Genomic DNA, 11,701 nt, shown 5'->3' with positions numbered 1-11,701 from the left:
GAAGGAGAGATAATTATATATGAGTCAATATCTTCAAGCATCGAGCATTTAGTTTAAAAATGTGGAAAATGGCATAAATGTCAATTTGGTTAAAACTCATATAGAAATTTTCAGAACAAAGGGTTTGATAGAAAAAAGCAAGCAAAAAAATATTTTTTACATTGTTTTCCTAAAAACCACAAGCCTTTTAGAGAGCGTTTTTTTTTTGGTTTTTTTTTTTTTTTTTTTTTTTACTATGGCATAACACTACATTTTTGGTTAAGTTAATACATTTTTATTATTTATCATGAAAAAAAAGAGCGTTTAAAATTATACTGAAAGGTAAAAGAAACGCAGCGTAAACATTTTAGACGGAATAAGGTTATATATTTCAGAAGTTTTTTTACAGTTATCCTATCTAACATATAAAGTCATCTTTAATAAAAATGTAACCAAAATCTCATTTGGTTTTCCCCAGTAATCTATGAATTATTGAAACTCGTATGACAGTACACCCCCCCCCCTTAAAAGTGAAAAATGAAATTCTATTTATCTCACATGTCTTCCTCGCGCATCTGTCAGTGCCTTGATTCTTCTATGCATGGAGTTCACCAGTGTGTTTATCCTTCTAATAGGGATATTATTCAACACTTCCGAGAAGGCAGCGTTTGGTTGATTGAGACCAGCTTGGACATTTTAAACCCTATCGTCTACGTAGTCCCACAGACGGTTGATGTAAATGTGACTGTTTGCGATAAAATCTTGACAAACCCTGGCAGCATCGGGAGGGGGGTTAACATGGAAAAAAAATAGGCAAACAACGCACGCATACGCGAGTTAAAGGAACACTTACGTAAAGTTGATGAGCTCACAAACCAAAATCGCGCTATCGATTTCCTTCAGTTTTGGGGTGAATGTAACGATTATGATGGCCTGCTGTATTAATAGCAGTTGTAGGGTAATGTGATGGTGATTATACAGGTGGCAGGATGAATAGCCCGATCTTGACGTGGCGCTGTTACGCGTCAACGTCATCGTCACGGTTGGTTGGAAACCTTTCTACGCCCTCTCTGAGGACGTTTTGTTGAAAAATTCACAACAAACTGCACAGAAACTTGTCGTTGCCTTTGTCCTTACTTAGATAATGCAATAGCCAGACCCCATGGTACTTCCGTCAACTGTACCTTGATTTCAAGAAATGCAAATCGACTGTAAATATCGAAAAACGATTTGTATAACTTAAGTGCAGCAAATGGTACTACGAGATGTGTTGAAAAATATGTCGTCATCGATATGTACGTGTTTTCGGCATTTTACCACTTTCCTTATGTGACGTCATACATTTCAGAGTAGTTCTGAACGCTGACTTTAATGCACAGTAACCAAGATATCCCTCTGACCAATTTTCATAAATTCCGGTTATACAGTCAAAAAAAATTCACATATTATGTTACCCTGCGTTTCTTTTTCCTTTCAGTATATTTTATTTTATTCATATAAATTTTAACCACTGTTTAATATTGAAATTCTCATCACCTTTTGATAAATATACTAGTTTTTCGAGGTTAATCCTGCAAATTTGAAGCACTTTATTAAAAATCTACAACCACATTAAAGCTTAACAACATAAAATATTTATTTTAGAGCATTTGTTCTATAAGAATCAAGAAAAAAAATTCGTAGGCAAGTTAAACATTTATGTATAAAAACTGACTAAGATCCATAATTTTCCGTCACTTTTTACTTTAAGGAGGTTGGATCCTGCCATCAAAAGTAATGAGAATTTTTTATCAAGTATATTTTTAGAACTTATACACATAGCTTTATTAAAAATCAAAACAAAAAATGGGGGTCAATGCGCTTCTTTTGGCGCTACAGAGCATTTAGTTTGACCTTTTTGCACTGTAAATACGTCTTACACATAACTCAATTTTTAAAGTTTCTACTCCAATAATTTTTGTTCAAATAAATAATGGGGACAAAAACGGTCTTATTTCATCTTAAATAGACACATTAAAATTTGTGACAATGAAGAAATTTTCAAATTACTCCGCATGTTCAATTATTTGACCTTTTTGCACTCAAACATTTTCATTTTTCTGGCATTAAAAATTTAACAAGCAAAAAAATCATTTGAAAGTAATGACATTTTGCTGAATTTAAGAAGAATGGTTAAAAGTATCGTATATATTCAGAAAAGAAAATCAAAAGTGGGGGTCTGTGATGTTAATTTTTAGATATTACTAAAACAGTGCTAATTTTAAGCTTAAACTAGGGCTATTTTTTTTCTTCATGTTCACAATATATTTGCTATATTTATCATATATGATGATAGAATTCATGACAGTTTATTTAATAGATAATTTAGGACCAATATAAAACAGTCCAATGCACAAAATAACTATGTGTGCAGACTGCATGTAAAAATAGGAATCCAAACTTAGCATACTTTAAATACTTCGAAAGAGAAAAAATGATCATTTTCTTCTAAAAAAACCTTCCGCCACAAAATATAGTTCCTCGCTTAATGCTTTTAGTATGGAATTTAATCATGGAGTTTTAACTGAATATAGTTAAATTGGCATTGTAGAATTCAAATTTATTGTAAGAATTAAAACATTATGCAGAATTTTTGAAATATAGGTTAAGATAAAAATTTGCTCAAAAGCTCAGGAGCGAACCTCGTTAAATTATCTGCCTTTGCTATAACTCTCTCACACGGTACATGAGGTAAAACGGTATTTTGCTTACATTGTTTTCAATGACAATACACAAAAAACTAGCAGAAAATTACAAACTCAGAGCAGTCTAAGTGTCTGTTTTGGTATCATTATGGTTCTTATTACGGTGAGTGATTGATATTTTTTACCATTTTAATTTTTACAACTGAAGAATGTATAGCATAAATTAATCATGCAGTAAAATATGTTACACTTGGCAAGTGTTTTATAGTTTGGTTTTGCACATTTTTATTCTTTAATTCTGATTGATTATGTTAGAACTTTGCATTTAATACGTTAAAATGTTTGAAGAGAGTTATTTTGAAATGTAATATAGTTGGTCGCACACTCCATTGTATCCCAAATTATGGAGTCTAATTATAATGTCGTATAATTCACGGTATGTATTACCAAAGTCCCTCGGACTCCCAAACTTATATCAGCTGGGAGGGTAAATAAAAATATAGTATCGTGGATATATCGTTATTTACCATTTAAGCTAGTACCAATATGTATTACATGAAAAAAAAATTATTTTATGATAACCAATACTATTATGAAATATGTGTAAAACGGTTGCACTTTTTCTATGTCGTCCAAAAAATGAAAAAAAGGAGGGTACACTCTGCACTTAATATATTTTAGTAGAAGGGTTTATCTTGGAACTATTGCTATATAGACAATTGTATAATGTATTTGACTTGCGGTAATTGCATTGTATATATACCAGAGTGAAATAAATAATGAATTTATAAAACTTCACATGTTGCTGATGCCATCCAGTGTTTTCTTTTTAAAGAAAATTCATATTCAGATAATATTTTTTCCAGTACCACTGAACTAATTTAAGCAAAACTTGTTTAAACTATCAGTATCTTTAGATTTAAAGCATTTAAGTTTGATTACATAAATAAGTATATGCACCCCTTTAGGGGGTGTTAATGGAAAGAAATGAAAACATAATTTAGTGTTTTGACGAACTTAAAACCTAATGCCAGTCGACATTTTTATTGCAAGTTTTTTTTAAATTTAAAGAATATCTAAAATAAATATGATCTCAATTTTGTGCTGTGTACTTCTGTTTGTAGAATGAAATTCAGCTTTTTGAAGCCAAACTCAGAAAGGAACAGAAACAGAATTGGATGAGGTAAGAAAAACAAAGCTATGCACATATAACATATACATGGGGGAAATATCAATAAGCATGCTTTGCATTATTCATCATCACAAGCCAAGAGTATTGTGCCCATTCTATTTTCCACAATTACCTCAGTTTGTGGAAAAAGAATGGACACAAAACCTGTGGTTTGCTATGATGTGTTTCAATGGGATTTTTTAGATGTCTATACATGTAGTAGCTAGACAGGGTGTGAAGGTATAAAATTCTTGAAATAGAACAGAATACATGGGAAATACATATTACTTGTTGTTTATATCCAATATATATATATATATATATATATATATATATATATATATATATAAGAATTCATATAAATCAAATCACTTGATATTCAGGCTTTAAATTCAAATTCTAAAAGAATTCAAAACAAACAATGAAACAAGCTCAACTGGAAATGATACTAATATATATGAAGGCAAAGCTATATAATATTATTATACTTTCATGTTAAATACTATAATCTGATTGCTTTAGACGCATTTAACAATCCGTAATGTTACCCTCAGCGTTAGCAACACACTTGACAACGGGTAACATTACGAAAATGTCACATGCGTTCAAATCATGCGCGTACAGTTAACCGTAGAATTCTCAAAACGTCGGTTGTGCGTTTGAAAGAAGCCGAATAAACGACGTCAATAAAAGCTTGCGTCCCATGTAGCTTACTTGAAAACAACAAACGACAGACGAAACATCCTTGCGAGTGCAAACTTTAGATGATAAAGGACTTTTTGAGTAGCAAACAAACAATAAAGAGGTTGGTAAATCTTTTCCGAAGCTTTCTTATTGAGAATAGAAGCTGGGAGTTTGAAAGCTTCCTAAGCGTGAACTTGACGACGATCTCCGAATTTTTTTTATAACATCCGAAATCAATAAGAAATTTAGTATAATAAAATAAATGGTGCACGTTTTTGAGGGTAACAGTTGAAATTGACACCCCTCGGAAAACCATTGTCAACATCCGCTGACGCGTCGGTTGACAATGGTTTTCCTTGGGGCGTCAATTTCAACTGTTACCCTAAAAAACGTGCACTATTTATATACATGTATTATCACATTTTAATTTTTTCACTTTCTCAGATTTATTACAGTGCAGACCAGTGATGCTGGAAGCCTGTGGATAATGGTTACATGTTACCCTCGTGGAGCCAGAAAACAGATCCTTGCATTGTATTCTTGAAAGTGGGTCCAATAAAAATGTTTAATCCATAAGTAATAAAAAATTAAAAGTATGTGTCTATCAGCACCATTTTGTTGATGCAAAACTGATAACTGAATAATTCTTGGCATGCAGATTCATAATTAGATAATGGGTGAATTACCTTGATGATTTAACATCTCATAATCATCATCATCAAATTTTACACTGTATGAACCACATACAAGTTTTTTTTATTTTTTTATTTTTTAATAAGATAAATAAATCTATAAATATGCTGTTTCTTTAAATATGTTTTTTCCGTAACAAAATAAACTAACAGCATTTATCATAAAACATAGAAATTGAAAACAGTCAATAGCAGTGAAAAGTCTTATTTCATAATCTATACAGAAAAATAAGAAGGAAAATGGCAATAACTTAAGAAACTGTCAGCATAATATGTATCTCTTACTAACAACTTTATCAAACTATAGGAATTTAACTTTAAGTAAGGTTTCTAAAATTTTTGTAGAGTATCAAAAAAAAAAAGAATTCCCCTCAATATATTAATATTGTATGGAATTACGACCAGGGTTTTTGCTGCACTTTTATTTCAAAAACCGCTTTATATGTACAGTAACCTAGTTTATACATGTATTACGGAACTTTTCGATTAATACTTTTTTTACGAATTAAAATGCCTGAATGTGAAACAAATGAAGGTTTTTGGATGAATAAAAACAAACATAACAGTATTTATACACTGTTTTGGTTCTTTGAATTTGAATAGAAGAAAGAATCTTTTCAAATAAATCAAACTTAGTTTAGTCTTAAAGGTTCGTGGTACCTTTTTTGCATTGTTAAAGTTATAAATAACATTTTGTATTGATTCAGGCGATGGTTGAAACCACTAATATTTAATAAAGCCTCGAAAAAATTTAATTGAAAAGATTATAGAAACGAATCAAAGTTTTTAAAGATACTCCTTATTTGTTGCATAAAGCGCTTCATATTTTAAAAGCAGCCAATTGCATGAAGTGATTGTGAATAAATGGAAATCTGCATGCCTTTTCCTATTAAGGAGGTTGGATCCTGACATCAAAAGTAATGAGGATTTTTTATCAAGTATATTTTTAGAATTTATACACATAGCTTAATTAAAAACCAAAACAAAAAATGGGGGTCAATGCGCTTCTTTTGGCGCTACAGAGCATTTAGTTTGACCTTTTTGCACTGTAAAAACGTATTACACATAAATCAATTTTTTAAGTTTTTCCTCCGATATTTTTTATTCAAATAAGTTATGGGAACAAACACAGTTTTATTTCATCTTGAATAGACCCATTAAAATTTTTGACAACGAAAAAAAATTTTAAAGTACTCCGCACGTTCCATTTTTTGACCTTTTTGCACTCAAAAAATTTCATTTTGCTAGCATTACAAATTTAACAAGAAAAAAAAACTCATTTAAAAGTAATGTCATTTCACTGAATTTAAGAAGAATGATTAAAAGTATCTTGTATATTGAGAAAAGAAAGTTAAAAGTGGGGGTCTGTGATGTTATTTTTTAGATATTACTAAAATAGTGCTAATTTTGAGCTTAAATTAGGGCTATTTTTTCTCTTGATTTTCACAATATATTTGATTTATTTATCAAATATGATGATTGAATTCATGACAGTCTATTAAATATATAATTTAGGACCAGTATAAAACAGTTCACTGCTCAAAATAATTCTGTGTGCAGACTGCATGTAAAAATAGGAATCCAAACTTAACATACTTCAAATACTTCGAAAGAGAAAAAATGATCATTTTCTTCTAAAAAACCTTCCGCCACAAAATATAGTTCCTCACTTAATGCTTTTGGTACGGAATTTAATCATGGAGTTTTAACTGAATATAGTTTATTTGGCATTGTAGAATCCAAATTTATTGTAAGAATTAAAACATTACGCAGATTTTTTTAAATATAGGTTAAAATAAAAATCTGCTCAAAAGCTCAGGAGCGAACCTCGTTAAGGAATATTTTTATTAAAATAAGAAGCGAAAATGCAGATATTTTCTATATACAGTTGTATAGGTGGATTACATAGCATGAATTTCATTTCTTGGAATGTTCTTAATTTTGTGATCGTAGATGTCAATGTATTAAGATATACGATTATTAAAAAACATTTTTTTTTTTCAAATGCCACAATGTACGTATAACCAATGTTCTATGTCACACAAAACTATCATGACTATACACTCTTTCGCAATCTCTTAGGTTTTGTAGAAATATCAACAGTCTCGTTTGAAGTCAATATTTCGCAAGTTCTATGGTCGATAAAATGACCTTGTCAGCAAATACAATCCATCATTAAGTTGAATGCTGACTGACGGTTTTCATACTAATTGTTAGTACATTATTTCCAAACTGAATTGTATACGGATTTTTCCGTTTGCCTAATCATGAAAATGAGAACACGGCAGGTGTGACCGGTCGACAGGGGATGCTTACTCCTCCATGGTACCTGATCCCCCACTAATGCTTTTCGAGGTCCTTTTTTGCTCTGCTCCCGATTTGTATCATTTCGGTGGACTTTTGAGCTTGATTACTGCTTATTATCTCCATATTTCATATACTTAAAATTTAAAGCAGGACAATCTAATATTCTTTTGTTGGAAAAGATCACGTCGTTCTTACGACTTTTTAATTTATGTAATATTTTGTTAATTAATATCATTTTCTCAACTTATTTTTATTCTAAAAAGATTTCCAAATAATCTAATATCTCCAATAACAGGCGAAATAAAAAATCGCAAGTGTTCCACTGTTTTTGTATCTATGGAAGAAGATTTATAAGCTACTAGTGTATCACTCTCCGCTAGGAATGCTGACTAAAAGTGTTGAATTTTTTCATGCAATGTATACACATTTCTCTGCTTGTCCAAAACGATTTTGGCATGGATTAATGATCAATCTCTATAATAGAAACTAAAGATGTTGCTTGTCTAATAAATCAGCAATTCATTTGTTTAACCTTTCGTTCTTTTGAAAGCTGGTTGAGATATTTGACTTTGCCAACCCTCCAACATGAAATCCTGGATCTGGTTTTTCAAGGCATTAGCAATATCGTTAAGGAAATTACATACAAACCACACAGCGATGTATGTAGGCCTACAATGATAAGTAGGGATTGCAATTAAGAATAGTATTTTTAAGATAATAAAACATCTATTGATAGATCAACCATAAAGAAGCATTTAAATGAACATTTAATTCTTTATATCTTAAAAGAAATCAATGTAATAAATCTAACATGCGTGTATCTCTTTGTATGAAATCAGTTTTAAATGCTGATCGAAATGATTTAATTTAATATAAGTGTTAAAATTACACATACAATGAGTGTCCCATGTATCTGATATCCAAGGTCGTCAGGAAAATGGAGTCTAGTCAGTTGATTTATTTAAAACTTTTATAATAGACATGGCTGAAATAAAACTTAATCAAAAAAGGACTGCATACTTTCGCATAGTTCAAATACGTATTAAGCAACATAGATTATAGAAGTAATGATTAATTTATCAGCACTTATATTTGGTAGTGAAAATATAGTACACAATGAAAAATTCAAATAACCACTTTCTCCGAGGTAACTTGCTTCAAAGCTGATCGGTGTTTACTAAACTATCTTGTTTCTCGAAGAATGGGAACAAAGGACAAAGATAATCGTAGTTGAACTAAATATTTATTGTAGGGACGAGTACATTGTACTATAAAAGCAGACATTAGAACGATATTTAAATTAATAAATACAAGGGAAGCAGCGCTTACAGACCTATTTTCCCATGGATAAATCAACAATATTTCCTATGCTAGCTAGATCAAAACCAATATCCTCCATTCAACTTGTCGAACATTGGCGTTCATATGGAAACACCATAGATGCATTTTAAGAAAATATGCATTGAAAACTAGACATAGGACGAGCAATCAATGATCAAGTAACAAATAATGAAAGTTTACTTTATATGATTGATGTCAGTGATCAAACTGATAAAAAGATGGCTTGCACGTAGTAAGCCTCCATTTCTCTTACAATCGTTGCATCAGAGCTAGGTAAAGGATTTTACATTGTCCACATATTAATCGCCTCCTGGGCACAAGTGCTATTTTAAACAAATTAAGAAGAGACAGAATCGTACAATTTTATAATGTCGATATCAATTGGTACTTTGGTAACTCTATGTGTAAAAATATTATCTAAAAATGATCCTTTGAACATTGAATATTTAACAAAGAAACCTCATAAAGTGAGATTTATCAAAGATAGAACCCTTTATTTTATTAAAGTTACATAATGAGACGAAAACATGTGTTTCTTCTTAGATATCTGTATCACGAAGCGACAGATTTATGAAAATTATGATTGTAGCGAAGATATGACAAATAAACTGTACTGCAAAGCAATAAAAGACTCCACAATATAAGTGCCGGAAAAACAAAGGTTGCATCTACCGTTTGGTTGTTACTGTGTATGTCAATGTCACACCACTTTTATTTTTAGAGTAAACTTGTAAACAACTTTCACTTGGAGCATGCAAAAGTAATAAATATGTTCTAATAATGTTTTTTGAAGATTGTATCAAAATTGGTGGTCTACCGGCATTCATTTTTTGGTACTTGAGACCATGGGAACTTCTTTAACTTTTTTCACACGCGTACAATTAGGAGAAAGAAGAAAAGCAATATTTTCGTATTGGGCCATAAAAAAATTTTTTTCCTTTATGAAAGTAGATTTTTAGGTTTCGAATCCTGTAATTTTCTGAAACCTACATGTAATACTTTCAGGAATTGAACAAAATTTGCACGGGCCATGCAAAAATTCTGTGTTTTTTAATTTTCTCGTTTGTGCGTCACCAAAGGCGGATCCAGCGTCGGTGCGCCTCGTGTACGCCTCCCCCCCCCCCACCAGGGCTTTGCCCTGAGCCTGCTTGGGGCTTCAATGCAGCCCCGACCCCCTGCCTTCTACTGCACTCCCCCCCCCCCGTTATGAAATTCCTGGATCCGTCGCTTTAATGGAAAAAGTCAAATGCAAGTTCAAAAAGCAGTGCAATGGAACACATCAGAATTATTCCGCTTATGCACATATCACAGTGTTTAGCACACAGATATGGGGACTCTCTAAAGTTCTGTCTGCTATTCTCCCTTTCTTCTAAAATTACAGTTATTCGTATTGCAGGCTCAATAATTCCATACAGTGCCTTTGAAATCTGAATCCATGAAATAAGTTCAGAAGTGTGCATAGCAACTATAATTGCTAAAATTATTTGCGGGAAATCTTCAAGTGCAGTCGAAACTAACGAAAGCGTCGGTGTACATGGATTTTCTTCTTCATCATCGCTGCATGCATCACACGACTGGCTTATGAATGTAAAAACAAACAAAACTGTTCCCAAAATAGCAAAACCTTGAATTGCGCTCTTTACATTATTTTCAACAACAGATGATTTGTTGACTTCGTAGAAAAAATCCCAATCCAGAAAGAGGTCGATAATTTCAGAAAACATAGAAAGCGCAAAACTACCACATTTCATATCACTGGCCATTTTCTTAGCAGTGTGATTCTAAAGATAAAAAGACAATTTAATTTTAATACAATGTTTACGTGAAATGTTTTTTTTTTTTGAAATCAATTAAATTACTTCTTAATGTGTGACGATTTCTTAAATCCTATGGATGTTTATCGGGAAAATGTTCATCAAGTAATATGGGAAATAACCCTCTTAAAATGGAGTCCTTTTGAAATTCCTGGCTTAAATAAATGAAAAAACCATATTCCAAAAACACATTTGTAGTTATACAAGAACAAAGTATTAGCTTACCTTCTTTTTAACTACTGCTACAGTAAGATGCAAATGCCTTCCGTGCTGTTCTAAAATCCAACTCAGACAACTATAAATATCATCGGAATTCTCAGATTATGTTTAGAAATATTCTATTTTTAGATCGAAATTCTAAGAGACGTTCAGCTGAAAGTTTGAAAACTAGACTGCCTGTTTGAAAGGCGAAATGCCGCACGATAGGGACAAAAATAATCAGTTTATTTGGAACAGGTTTGGATTGAAAAAAAATATATGATATCGAAACACGTTCTGAAGATTTCTTGTTTATCTACCACATCCATCAAATTAAAATAAAAAATAATCTTTCTTTTTTTTCAACATGATTTTTCCGTAAAACATTGATTTTGTGGGACAAGAAACCATTCAGTGTTTAAAATACATGTACCATGATTTAACACGGCATTCGCGATAGTTTAATTCGTTTAATACCTCAGCGTATTCAAAACTCAAGGCAAAAGACTAAAATAAATAAATTAACATCTTGGACAAAAACACGGCCAATACCGATATAATTTTTTTTGTGAAGTTTCATTGATGCATGATGAGTAAGAGAAGAAACTCGAATTTTTCAAGTTCATAGGTTCGGGTGCTCTTAATTGGATGAGGTGGACTTCTGCAAGTTTTCAAACATTGCAACAAAAGCTGTTATGTGTACAAGCTTCTGATAATCACCAATATTCAAGCTGTCCTAAAGATTACTGGCAATCTTTTAAATTTACATGTAGGAAGTTTTGAGAAACTTATTAAAAACTAAGGATCGTAAGGATTTTCCTAGAAAGCATC

At 31.5% G+C, this 11,701-nt stretch overlaps 1 protein-coding gene across 1 annotated transcript; it reads right to left on the bottom strand.

Annotated features, from left to right (window-relative positions):
* Positions 1-10,076: 10,076 nt before the first annotated feature.
* On the bottom strand, positions 10,077-10,936 carry LOC133203938 (uncharacterized). Its single transcript, XM_061339733.1, has 2 exons — positions 10,898-10,936; positions 10,077-10,639 (listed from the first exon to the last, which is right to left on the bottom strand). The coding sequence occupies exon 2, from the start codon at positions 10,619-10,621 to the stop codon at positions 10,088-10,090; it is 534 nt and encodes a 177-aa protein (XP_061195717.1). The 5' UTR covers positions 10,622-10,639; positions 10,898-10,936; the 3' UTR covers positions 10,077-10,087.
* Positions 10,937-11,701: the final 765 nt, after the last annotated feature.

This window comes from Saccostrea echinata, unplaced genomic scaffold, assembly GCF_033153115.1.
Source record: "Saccostrea echinata isolate AGI-Se365-2 ecotype Australia unplaced genomic scaffold, CSIRO_AGI_Sech_v1 ptg000052l, whole genome shotgun sequence".
In the NCBI taxonomy this organism is placed as follows: domain Eukaryota; kingdom Metazoa; phylum Mollusca; class Bivalvia; order Ostreida; family Ostreidae; genus Saccostrea; species Saccostrea echinata.
The sequence above is the reverse complement of the archived record's forward strand: the minus strand, read 5'-3'. Positions and strand labels throughout refer to the sequence as shown.

Coding starts and splice junctions, on each gene's coding strand:
- LOC133203938 (XM_061339733.1), bottom strand. CDS start 10,621: ATGGCCAGTGATATGAAATGTGGTAGTTTTGCGCTTTCTATGTTTTCT.